Source organism: Microchirus variegatus, assembly GCF_963457635.1.
Source record: "Microchirus variegatus genome assembly, chromosome: 8".
Classification (NCBI taxonomy): Eukaryota; Metazoa; Chordata; class Actinopteri; order Pleuronectiformes; family Soleidae; genus Microchirus; species Microchirus variegatus.
Genome location: NC_139809.1, coordinates 1,207,500 through 1,221,467, shown reverse-complemented (window position 1 = coordinate 1,221,467; position 13,968 = coordinate 1,207,500). Strand labels below are relative to the sequence as shown.

The following is a 13,968-nucleotide window of genomic DNA, read 5'->3' as shown; positions in this document are numbered from 1 at the left end:
ACGCGAAATGCCAAAAAACCTCTGAGCCGGTGTCATTCTTGTGGATGAATTGTATTCATAGTGTACCTGTTCAGTCTGCCAACTGACAAAGTTGTCATTTTCACACCGAGCGTCCACACTTTGCACGTAGCAATTGCACTTGCGCTCATCAGTGCGCTCGTGAGTGTGTTGTTAAAACGAGGTGCGGTTACGCGCATTGTTGGCGAATTGCTATTTTTAGGCAACAGAAAGCCACTGTGGCAATTACGACAAAAACCTGGTCATGTCAAGTTAATAACGCAGTATTATCATGTTTATTTTAATGGTGCATTAGATGAGTGAGATGACTGCTACGTGAGTTTAGACACACTCTCTGCTTGTTACACGGACAGAGATTCACTTCCATGCTCCTCCTCATCATTTAAAGGTCCCATATTATATCCTATTTCTCTAAGTTAAAGCGGACCTAGACCGGAAGTTCCAATTAACGCTGTTTTTTAGTGTGTATCTGCGTCATTACCTTGTTTACGAAGCCCTGAAGGTTCAAAACAAACAGTTCAGCCACTGATGAGAACGCTGTGTTTTATTGTAATCTCGGCCTCAGCGAGATCTCTGAAAAAACCAGGTCCGGTTACGTAAACAGCGGTTCTCCTGAACAGCAGATTCTCCTGCTCCGGGCACTAGTCCAGGTACATCCGGTTGCGTACATTGAACCGCAGAAGAAGAATAACGTCCGTTGTGGAGGTGTTTCACGAGTGACAGTGTTTTCTGACTCTGGGTCTGACTCTGGGTCAAAGGTCGTCAAAGGGACTGAGGCGGGGAGTCGTGAAGAAGCTATTTTTAAACACTGTTAAAACAATGTTTTGATAATGAGTAGCAGTGGATCCACTGTTCCAGAGGGGGGAGCTGTGCTTCTGAGAGCTGGTGTGCTGATTATGTCACTTCCTGGTATTGGCCAATCACAAGACAGTTGGGAAGCCGGGGTGAGAGTTGAGTCTGAAATACAGGGCTGGGAAACACCGTCAGAAAAGGGGATTTCTATCGGCTCGTTTACAGAAACTAGGAGGTTTTTGACCATAAAAACAAGTTAATGTATGTAAGTAGACCTCCTTAACTAACATATATGTGCAACAGGACCACTCTATGTGAGCCTTAACTGAGTTCCCTGGTGTCCTAATGAACATGTCGTGACATGCTTTGGTCAAAATACCATAAGAATGAAGTACCACAGCAGTTCAATCACCCTGCCAAGACAGCCCTGTTCAGAATGCTCTGTTTAGGAGTATCCCTTAAAAAAATAGTAAAACGAAACTTAATGGACAGGAAATGACAGATCGGCAGTTAGCATTTGGAAAAGTGATCATTTGCAGGCTCTAGCTGGCGCATTGCTGTCATATAAAACATGTATCCGTTGGACAGATAAATCATCTGAGGCTGGAAGTTTGTGTAGAACTCTGTGCTGCACTGTGGAGCCAAGAATAGAACTTTTCATGGACTTCCGGTTTTCAGATGCCGTTGCCCTCGCCTGCACTCACGCGTGTTTTACGGACAAAGACAGAGAAAACAATTCCTGGAATTTAGCGCATTGTGGCGTCCCAATGAGAGAGGTAGTCAACATTGCATGTTTTATCTCCTGTACTTAGACTGAGGAGGATCATAAACACATTAATGAGTCATCTTTTTTCACATTTTGGAGACTGGTGGGGCCTCCCAAATAAGAAGGATTTAAATGAATAAAAAGTTGATTTTTTTTAAGCACTTTGGACAGAGATTTATGTGCTGTATAATTCGTTAAATTTGAATTGGACATGTCCTAATGCCATGGTTCTCAAGCTGTGGTACATGTACCACCAGTGTTACGCAGGCTTCTTCTGGAGGAAAATTGGGAATACTGTTCTACTCTATATACCAGGGTATGTGATCAGAGTGGAGCTGAGGAATTCTGTCCCGAGTGCGTAGAAAAATTACACAATTAAATAATTCTATTAAGTCACCTTTTGTCTTGATCCATCTTATTTCCCTATACCAGTGTCTGAAAGAACGTGAGGAAGAGGAGGATGATGAGAGAGCAAACTGCCTTATCGGGATAAATCTGCTTCCTTTGAAAAGTCTGTAGCTGACTTTACTCGGCCTATTTACACCACTGTATTTTAATGTTGGTGATAATGTGTTACTTGGTTTACAAAGTTAAAAAAGAAACCACTGCCCTAATGCACTATAGATCATTTAAATCAAAATAAATATGAATGTACTTGCCTCATGTAGTGAATCATTGCTCAGCATAGGCAAATCATTTGACCTCGTGCTTTGATTTTATTTACCTTTATTTATTTATTTTCTCCCTCTTTATCTGTTTTTTAATCCTCATTGACTCCTTTGCAGAAATCAAACACCATGAAATATGATGAAGGAAAAACAAGCTCTTCAATTGATTTGACCTTTTCCCAGTAAATAAACCCCCCTCAATAAAAATATGTAATACTTGTATCCTGCCTGCAGCCACGGACGTGACTCAGCACAGCTTCAGTCTTAGCTGATATCGGAGTTGTATAGGAAGTTGTGCCTTGGTGTGGATGAGGTTTGGTTTGGTTTGTGTTGCTGGGGGTAGTTTTGGCTGCTGGTGCTGAGGGAGAGAATGAGGAATGTCTCGCCGGAGTTTAGTGTTACAGCTCTGCTCCGATTGACACTGTATCACTGCGCTGATATTCTAAGCAGAGAACATCACCGTCTCCCAGGCTCGTCTTCAGCTAATCCATCTCGACAGATGTAATCATGGCCATTAAACTAACGGGGCTGCCACTGAAATAGAAAACTGTGCGGTAATGATTTCTCAAACATGCTGAGAGGTATGTGCAAATGCAATCACCCTAAGAAAACACACACACACACACACACGCATGGGTGTATATATTCTGTACATATGTATATGTATATACAGTTTCTTCTTGAGCACATTCCTACATTTCTCACGTGTGAGAGTTTTTATTTGGGGGGGGGGGGGGATTGCAAAGAAAGCACCACTGTGTGTTTGCATGTGTGTGTACTTATATTTGCCACTTCTTCAGGACCTTTTCTGGCATAAACACTGACCTTGTCAGGACCAGTATTCCTCATTGGGATTATTAAATCATTGAATTATGTTAACTAAAGGAAATGAAATCCCGTTTCTTTTCCACTAGACCTCTGAGGCATTTGTCTCATTCTCCTCTGGGTCTGCATTACAATCTCACCATTGCACAATTTCAAGACGCAAGAACACAGCCTTGTCATTCTTGTAGAAGGAGAGCGTATGTTCAGTTGAGGGAATCGAGGGGTTAAAGCTGCTGATGTCGGGAACCATCTCAGGACCTTTCTGTCTGTGTATCCCATTCCCATTAATACGTCATTACACAGCAGGATCAAACATTTTGTTTGTTCCACCAAAGGCACTTAATCTGTCCTCTGCATATTTATTGGCAAAAGGAAATATTTGAATAGAGCAGGAACATCAACAACTGGCCCTACAGTACATATGTTAATCGAATGTTGTGGATGCATAGTAGGCTGATTTGGTATCAAATCAGAGTTATGTGTTGTTTTAATTAGCTCTAATTTAAATCTAATAAGTGAAGACACCTAGGTTGTTCCCCGTATTTCGCCCCATGTTAGCGGGGATTGGCTCCTGCTCCCCCTGGGACCCTCATGTGGAGGATAAAGTAGTAGACAATGAATGAATGAATGAATGAATGAATGAATTAATGAATTAATGAATGAATGAACAACTGTAACAATTATTTACAATATTCTGGTCCAGTTGTGGTGAAGTTAACTACATCTAAAGTTACAGACACGGCCAAGTTGGTCTGTAAGTGCAGAGAAACTGTGGACAAACAGCTTTTCACTGCTCAGGAGTGATCGTTGGTTTGTTTTGACTGGTCCTTGGTTGAGTTTACATGAACTGCTGTGCTGGTGTTAATCTATGGCAAGTCTATTGATGTACTGTTCCAAGCTGTGTTAACACAGTACGGACGTTGATCATGTTCACTGTTGTTATTCATAGTGAAAATGTCATAACAGAAATTCTGTGCAAGGTTTGGTGCACGGATTGACTTTCTGGGGGAATCATAATCATGCTTATAGTTTTATTAAACAAAGCAACAGAGTTTATGATTCAACTTTGTGAAGATTTGTGATACTTGTGTGACCAAATGTTCTGGCACAGTGGCTTGAGTATTCAAAGTTGTAGTTTATATCGCAATAGATATAGTATTTCATTGTTTGTTACCAAGAATTGATGCGTAGATCAGTATCATTATAATGTCAAAATGTACCTATATATCTAGTACTTCTAGAGGGCGACAGCTATCACTGTGCATCAGGTTCACGGTTTTGACTTTAGTATTTAACTTTACTCTTTGTGAATAAATTGAACATCTATAATCTAACAGTTCTATCAAAGACAAAAGAGGTGTGAAGTGAAAAAGTTGTTGAGGAGCTCACACACAGTGTATTAATGTGTTTATCTGGGCTTGCCAGCCTATAGTTATCAGCTGTTATCAGACCCATCAACTGTCTGCATGTTTCCTTTAAATATGCTCGTTTGGAAATAGGGGGATGTTTAATACTTTTTAATCTAAGGACGTCATTGTTTTTTATTACCTAAGAGGCAGCTTTGTTCTCTTTGATTTGTTTAATTTAAAACAACTACTCCTGTCTCTCCCTGGTGCTGCGTCCCACACAAACTCTGCCGGATGTAATCTCCACAGAGATTAGCCAGTGGTGGACAGTCATTGACGGTTCCTAGATTTGAGTGTGCTTAAATGAATGTGGGATAGGCCGGGGGAAAGAGAATAAAAAAAAACAACAGATTTTAATCACTGAGGTCACTGAGTGAGGCTCATATGAGATACAGTATATCCGCTCTGAAGATAAGGCCTCCTGCTACAAAGGTGGCCATGTCTAAGGAATGAACACAGTCATGTAACAGGAAGTTATCTGATGATATGATGTAACTTAGGTATGATCTGCTACAGGATGTCCATTGATGATGCTTAAATTTCCCGGATTAAGTTTTTGCCGATTTTTTGGGATGATTAGGAACATCAAGAGGTGCCGTCCAGCTGAGACTTAGTTTTTAGGGGGACAATCTTTATCTTTACCTGCCGTCAGCTTTGTTTAACATTTCTCGACGATTCCTCATTGATGAACACTTTTTGGGTCACTGATGGGACAAATCCCGTCAAAGCACTTCCCCACTGCGTCCCAGAGTTTAACTTTCAGATTCTACGTATGCACATGGAGTCTTTCATCCATCCATTATCTACCATTTTATCCTCCACCGGAGTGTTGCGGGTGGTGCTGTGCCTATCTCAGCTGACAGTTCGCCAGTCCATCACAGGGCCAAATATAGAGACAAACAACCATTCACTCACACTCTCACACCTACGGTCAATTTAGAGTGACCAATTCACCTAATCCATGGAGTCTTTCACGGAAATATAAATTTTTTTGGGGGCTTTAAGTGGCTTGTTCACAGCACAAAATCGAACCAAAGGTATTCATTATTACCATATAGTCACATTGGTCCAAATTTGGAGTCACAAGTTTAGTGACGCAGTGTGGGTGCACACACGTGTCACTGCTCAGGACATGGCAAGGTATATTTTTGTGCCACCCTTTGTTGTATTTGTTTACCTGGCGTTTGAGTTGGCTGTGTGAGAAGTGGGTAAAGATTTAAGAAGTTGAAGACACACACTTTTTGAAAATGTTCAGATCCCCTGTGCAGTGTTGTCTCCGTTGAGCCAGATGTTCCCCAGCAGCCATATTCTTCTTTAACCCCCATTTAGCAAACTCCTAAATCAGCCTGTAAATGAGCTGTGAGACAGGTGTTTACATTTTGTCCTCAAAGCATGCATCAGTGCAGGGTAAAGGAGAGAAGAGCGTGAGTAGATGCAGAGGAGGGATGATAGGAGCACAATGGTTATCTGTGCAGAAATCCATCCATCAGGTTCCCCACCGGACGTCTTAATGTCTTAAAAGAGATTAGCTCGGTCCCAATGCTGTTCGTGTCATATGAATCGTTAAATGTGTCAGGGAATGTCCTGAAAACACACCTTTGAGTGAAAGTGTTATTTAGGTCAACGTCTTGTCACTTAGCCAGTAGAAGCAGAATAATTCCGGGTGCCTGGCAGCTGGTGTCAGAGTGAATGGGATATTGAAGGAGAAAAAATCTGATAACATTCTTCGGAGAAAGGGGAACTTGTGAGCTTATTAGATCAATTAGCTGGCAGCCGAGACTGACCTGTGTTTAGTTGTGGTTGTTCAACTGCTCTCAGCAAAGCAATTAAGAGCGGGTTGTGAACTTTTACTCTGCGCTGCGAGAACAAGGCTGGCTCACACGACCTGATACCTTCAAAGCCAATGGCGCAGACGGTCCGTAACAGACGATGGCTGTTAGCCGTCTGAGAGGTCGTGACTGAGGAGGTCAAAGGTCAGATTCTTTCGGAGACTTTGCTAACGAGTCCATTCATTAAGCACCAAGTGATACACAACCGTGCTGAACATGTTTCAGTTCAATGTTGTTGATGAGATCTGTTCGACCGCTGACATGTCGACACCTACCACCCTGCTCCTCCTCATGTTTTTCACTCCCTCTGAGCTAAAAAAAAAAGTTGGTGTGTTGAGTGGTTGAAAGTGTGCATGTGTATGTGCACGCAACTGATGTGAAACCACAACTATGGCAGATTTTTACAAAGCTTGGCAGAATCACAGTCTGACACTAATATGATTCCTGAAAAAAATGGTTTTCTTTTGTGTTTCTTTTTCACAGTTTCTCACTTTGGATATTGTCAAAAGTTATCATTTGATATATTTTTCACTATGTTGTTTTTTTGTCCCTCTGAGCTTAGTGCACTTTTAAAGAATGCTGTGGTTTTGGCTCTCATTGCGGCTGCCGTCCCCATATTATACATTTGCTGTGAGAATTGGAGAGGTGGCAATTTCTGTTGTGTTGTTGGCCTTTACATTATATTTGCTTGCAGAGTTTGTTGTGATAAAGTTGTTATTGTTGAATGTGCAAGGTTTAAAAAATGTTTTATCCTGCATCCATATCTGGCTCACCACTAAAATGGAATAATATAGACAGACAGACAAACACCAGCAAAAGCATAACCTGCTTGGTGGAGGTCAGACTTAATTATTAAGTTATGAACACGGGTGTTTTTGCTGTAAGGCAACAATGCCAGCCATTAATCCACCATGTGGCCCATCAATGTTATTATTATAATAAAATCAGCTCTTGAAAAAAAGCAGTGTTTGACTGCCCTCTCTGGTTGTGTCCTGTGTAACATGAATAACACTAATCACAGTTGTAGAAATTCAAGATACACAGACACATTGACATTAAAAGCAATAGTCAGAGGCGCCTGTCGCTGTCATTTTGTCCTGTTGAAGCCGAGTACTTGACATATTTTGTTCATCACTGTGTATTTTAATTTACTGCATTTGGTTTTGCTTGACTCTTGAACTAACTTGACTTTGATTATGTTTCATGCTTTTCTCACTCTTTCTGCCTGACCCCAAACGTATTCAGTGCAAGGACAGACATTCACATTCAGAGTGGGGACATGATCACAATGATTTTGAAGTTATACTTTAAAGTAGCAATAAATGAAATGAACAGGTTTTAAACACATGGAACAGATATGGAACAAAGTTAATGTTTCAATGTGTCTCTTTCCCTTTGAATGAAATCCAATATTATTTGGTTTAACATCTGAGTAAAGACTCTTGGTCAATTTTAAGAAACTTTTGCACAGTTTGGCTGCCAGTTATTTTGAAAAACCCCTTTTACTCTTATCTTCTAATATCTTTAAACTGCCCTTCATGCCTGTCACCAGGAAGCTACGCTCAGCCATTATGAGACCAAGAGACTTGTCAGTGATTGTCAATTTGTTGCTACCTCTGTCTCACTGTCACAGTCATCAGGCACCACAGTCATGGTGGACATCGCAGTGATGGGAGAGGCTCACGGACTAATCACAGACCTGCTGGCTGACCCTTCCCTGCCTGCTCATACCTGCACCTCACTTCGTGCTGTCAGCAACCTGCTAACCACCCAGCTCACTTTCCAGCCGCTGCACCGGCCACGCCCTGCTCCCCTCCTCAATCTCAGCGACGCCTACACCTGCTCCGACTCAGAGGAAGGACCCGAGAAAGGCGAGAAGACATCTTTCCACAAGGTAAAGCAATGACTGAAGACGCAAGTGTCTTGATTTACGACCGGTAAGATATTTCGGTAGCCCAGATGAAAGTGGGGGGATATTTCACTCAAATATCCAAATTCACAAGTGTTAATCAGACGAAACAGTTTTATTTGGAAACGTATGAAATAATCCTTTTATAGAAATTCAGTCCACCTTATTAAGGCCAAATGATTTATACACCACACAGCTCTCCCCACACATGTTAATCTTTTAGCCTGAGTTTGAGCTAATGAGTGTTTTCACTCTGAGAGCTTTTAGCCTCAAATGAAGGAGTGTATTTTCATAGAGTTGAGTGAAGAAAAATAGAGCACGTCTACTGCTCAGAGCACTGTTTTCCCTTTCATAGCCACAGCTGTGTCAACATGACAGATGTGCAGAGCCAGACAGTGCGTGCGTGCTTGCGTGAGTACGTATGTGTGTGTGTGTGTGTGTGTGTTGGGTAGAAGAGAACAGGCCAGTGTGAAGGTGAACACATCTCTCAATCGATCGCAATGAGCGACGACTACGTGTCAACAAAGCTGGACTCCCAACCCCGATTATGGATCAGCCATTAATCTGAGGTGATACCCGTCCCGTTTTAGCAGCTGGCAGGTGTGTGGTTGACGGCTGCTGTGCCACCTTGTCATTTGCTTGTCTGACAGGTGTGTGTGTGTGTTTTTTTTTGTTTTTTTTACACTGTCAGAACTTTAAAAAGTAGTAGAAGTAGCTAAGTGAGACTGTGCCTCCAGAGCTGCCAGTAAGGCTTCATTCAATACGACTCCCCAGAGACAATGTTCCTAACTCTAACCAGCTATGAGGAGAAAAGCAGGAGAAGAGAAGGCGGTTAGTGGAGTAATGAGAATGCCTGTATTTGCTTTTCCTGCCTGCTGGCTTTCAGTTCCATGTCCATCATATGGTGCAGACACTGATGCATTTCATCCTCTTTCCCTGAAACTGATTTATTGTGGACCCAAAGCATGTTTGCTGAGGTGCAAAAAAAAGTACAATACATTGAACTTAGATGCTGTGCAGACATCAATAACGTGAGTGACGCAACACATACTGTATCTTCCTGTAAATTATTTGAAATGACCTCAGTCTTTAAGAGGCCACAGATAGCTTTTGTGGCACGTCTTATTGTTTGGTCGCTGTCACTGCTCTAAAATATAAAGCAGTAAAGTAGTGACAGCAGAGCTTATAATGGACCAAGAAGGTGCTGTTTTTCTATTATACGTACACTGTGCAATCAGTGTTAACATCATAATGACAAGTTAAAGACAAAATGTTGTTTATTTTCAGCTTTAAGTAGCTCGAAAAAAGGTTATGATTAAATCTACACTAGCAGCTGCAGAGACAGGCTGAAGTTTGATTTTTTTTTTTTCTTTTTTTTTGTGAAGATGGCCTGGTTTTGTCAGACAGTCACCGCTGGTGATATGTGTATGCGTCTGTGTCATGGCTGCTTTTGGTGTGTGTCTGCAGGGCTTTCATTAAAGGAACAACTGAGCTGCAAAATCACATTACAGTGCTATTATTACAAGTTAATATTTGGGAGTTAAAAAACAATTCCATGCAATTTTATACAACTCAGCATTCTGGGAATAAATATTGAATGAGATCATCATACACTTGTTTTTTTTGTCTTTGTGGAGAAAGCGGCTCTGTGGACCTGACATTTTGTGGTGCATGAATGTGTCTGTGTGTGTGTGTGTGTGTGTGTGTGTGTGTGTGTGTGTGTGTGTGTGTGTGTGTTCATGTGCCCTGATTGTGCAGAGATTTTAGTTTTTTTGTTTGTTTTTTTTAGGTATGTGTGTGACAGTCATTGAAATGTCTCCTAAAGTGACCTTAATGAACACCCTGTATGAGCATGTGTGTATGCACTCAGTGCTCTGTATATGACGTCTTACTGTGAATGGGCTCATTCAGGATTCTGAGGCGATCTTTACTAGGTCACCCTGCAGAAGACTGAGAGAGGGAGAGAGAGAACACGTGCAGTGCCAAGCTGCTGCATGGCACTGAGCAGATGGAGGCTTCACAAGGGAACAGACCACTGGGAATTCCAGAGAGGAGGCATGTAGAGACAAAGAAAAGACAGGCTTTTTAGAATCTATAGCGAGTTGCCTTTGTGAACATGAACCAAATGAAACAATGTATTACATCAGGTACAGACCAGCGATGCTGACTGTTCCATGTAACACACCCTAACTCTTGCAGTTATGCAGAAGTTCAGTGATGATGAATCTATATGTGCAATTCACCTTTCTTGATAGGGATGAGAAGAGAACACTTGGTATCTGTATTAAGGGTGGGTCAAAATCCATTTGGTGATATGCTGCACCGTCGTCCTTCCTCGTGCAATACAATAATCGATATGCCAGGGCAAATATTGATATTTTAATTTCCAAATTAAGATGCTCTGAAGTAAAAAATCTCTGCTAGTTTTACTCGCCGGGCGTCTCTACTTCATGGACATTACCTGGCTGAAGAAGAGCGATTGCAGCGGGATTGTTCTCTATGTTGTGAATAAACAGAGAAGTCCTGCTCTTTTTAAAGACCCACGGTTGGTGTAGTGGTTAGCACTCTTGCCAAGAAGACCCGAGTTCCTGGGTTCAAACCCTGGTTGGAACAACTTCGATCCCCGTGTGTGTGTGGGCTTTCTCCGGGTTCTCCGGCTTTCGAAAAACATGCACGTATGAATGATCGTGGTGGTCGGAGGGGCCGTTTGACGCACATGCTTCCGTCATTCTGCTCCAGAGCAGCTGTGGCTACACGTAGCTTACCACCACCAGTGAGAATGTGTTAATTAATAATGGGTAATTTGTAAAGCTCTGGGTGTCAAGAAAAGCACTCTAGAAATGTAATGAATAAAGAGTCTTCTTGAATTCAGACATATACCGTGATCGTATCGCTCTATGATTGTCTTGCGATATATTGATTATGACAGATTTGTTGATATTATATTGTGGACCATGCATTGCATATTATTGTGAGGTACCCTACGATTCCCACACCTAATTTGTATCAGTGTGATACAGTGTGATACAAAATCACTGGGTTGATTATTGGAAAAAGAAAAACATACACTCAGTAAAACCCCAAAACACTAAATCAGCACAGTTTGTAAAAATGTCTTTATCTTCTTTATGGGAGTGGATTATTTGTTTTACGGTTGGGGTTGATTGCTTTTGAAAAGTCTGGTTATGGCTACAGTAGGTGGTTAATGCATCTGCACAGATATATTGTGGACGTACTTGTTTAAAGGTTGTAAAACCCACTGTATCAGACTGATAATTGTACGGCTAGATACTCGAAGTTGTGGTATGGGTGTTGGACAAGAAAAAATGGTATGGAGCCATCCTTGACTCTTGGGACACTTGTCTAATTATATCTCTGAGGCAATGATGACGGCAGGGTTGACTTTATGTGGAAAAATTGTATTTCCAGAGCTTTTATCGATTTGTTAACACAATGAAAACGATGCTTTTTGACTCCCACAAAGTGTTAATCAAAGTGATGTTACTTTCTGATACATGTATGTGTATGTGTGTGTGTGCAGCGTCTCAGGCGGAGTCTCCACCCTGGTCTTCTGAGGAGGATCTCTTCCACATGGACCACCACCACCTCTGCCACAGGTCTTCCCACCATCGAGCCTGGGCCTGTTTGCAGGGATCGCAGCGCCAGCATCAAACCCTACCATGAAACGCTCACCTGCAGGTACCTGGACAACAGCTGACTGACTCATTCATGCTTCAGTCTTGTTTTATTCTATTTTTAGCTGATGCTCTCCCTGTCCTAGGCCTGTACTTTGCTCAAATTGTAGATTTATCAAGTGAGATCCACTACTTGCAGTATAATTTCAAAGCTCTGGAAGCTCTTTACGCTTCATTATGCTAAATAGGGCCCACTGTGCAACATTGTACTGTAGGTATATCCATGACTCTTTTGCTGTAGTTCTACCAGGACGAGCAGTGTGAGTGTACTGTAATGGTGCAGCAGTCTGGAAAGTGATATGTATGCAAAGGGAGCCAGAATGGAAATATGCCCCACAGGCAAATGCATTAACCTGCATAACTAAGACACACTTACACTCTTACATTCTCATAAGAATGATAATACACATAAATATCTTAAATATAGACCTGCATGCAAGTACTGTGCTGGACGAGGCAGCTTTTACGTCAGTGTTCTGAATATTCTGAGTGGTTTTAGGGAGAACTGTGACGGAAAAAGTCAAATTTCTCTGTATGAGAGCACGACGAGTGATGGGTGTTTGTGATGCTCTGTGTGCATGTAACCATTTATAATATGTGTGTGGTGGGGTTTGTGCCTGGATGCTGATGCAGTGAATCAGTAGAAATATACAGAGCCATTAGTAAAGCTTTCTTGAAAACAGGATAAAAGTCTCTTTTTTTCCCCCTATGCTAGTAAATTACATTGAAGCATCGAATGTTAAATAAAAAAAAATGTTTGTTAGGATTAAGTAATGAATCATTTCAGCTCAGGGGAAATTGATAATGATAGAAAAACTCAGTCAGTTTGGAAATTATTAAGCTGTGTATAAAGGTTAATCATGCATGTGTTTTTATGATGTGGATGCACAAACAGTACTTGACATGCGCTCACTCCCCATCTTTTAAAATATTCACTGTGCCGCAACAATAGAGGCTTTTGTTGTGTTTCATCCGCTTAATTCACTTTCTACGCTGATGGATTTATGTTGTGGGCACAAAAGTCTTCTGAGGCAGAAAACTGTTAGTTAGGACACACTGAGGGCTTGTGTAAACGTCTGTATGTGGTTGTTATCGTCTGCTATAGGCCAATCAGCAAACTTAAAGATAAAAACCCATTGTTTTGGCAACTCAGTGAATGAATCCTGTTTCAGTTGGTAAAATGAGGCATAACTCTACAGCTGCATGGCCTTTTTCCAAACCTCAAATTCATTTTTTGGGGGATAGATTTTTTCTGCTATAAGGGAGTCACTTCCTATTTGTTGGTTTTATTTGGAATTTAGAGGCAAAAACACATCACAAGGCAGCACATAGGCAGGTGAACAATGGGTTTTATGCACCTGATTTAATGTACTGAGTAAAGTTGATGTATTTGTGCTTCGATGCAGTTAACTTTCTTGATTTTAGACAACGTCAACCATGTAGTTTTTAGTTCTATTGAGAAAGGATAACCCTTTTCCTGAAGCCACATCTTTAATATGACTTATGAAGACGCGTTATTATGTCTGTACTGTACAACTGAACTGTTGCCATCAATATGCATGTGGCTCATCCCAGATCGTGGAATAAGCCAAGCTGCCCAGACAAAGTTAAATAGCTCGCCAGACATTGTCTGCAGCTCGTCTTAGACGGACACCTGCAGTATTTGCTCCAATCAGAGATTCAATCCACTGTTTCCACTGCTTTTCATTTTACCGTCGACGGCCTTATTTCTAAACATTTATTAAAGGAGGCAGATCGGCGTGCTGCTGCATCCATCGAGACAGATCATGTAACACATGAGCCAAAGCAACTTCAATGCCTGCAGAATGTTATAGTCTCTGCCTTTTGTCACAATAATGTGCATTAAATATGAAGTGGTTCTTTTGCAGAAATCTGACCTGCTCACATTTTTAGGCCAAAAGTCTTTAGATACATTTTTCATTTACATTATTTTTAAGTATGGCTTTGTGAGCTGCACACACTGGGAATGAGTACTGCACATAAGACACACTCTTAGTGAAAACAACTTCATTTGAGGAGTTAGAGGTTCAGTTGTGGAT

The 13,968-nt window shown here is 41.4% G+C and overlaps 1 protein-coding gene across 1 annotated transcript in view; it reads left to right on the top strand.

Moving 5' to 3' along the window:
• LOC310930828 (cGMP-inhibited 3',5'-cyclic phosphodiesterase 3A-like) overlaps positions 1–13,968 on the top strand; it is a gene marked incomplete at both ends in the record, with an annotated part of 72,728 nt that overhangs the window by 45,599 nt on the left and 13,161 nt on the right. The window contains 2 exons of the mRNA XM_083893879.1: positions 7,938–8,198; positions 11,755–11,912. Coding sequence (XP_083750005.1) covers positions 7,938–8,198; positions 11,755–11,912 — 419 coding nt within the window. The remainder of the gene's footprint in view (positions 1–7,937; positions 8,199–11,754; positions 11,913–13,968) is intronic.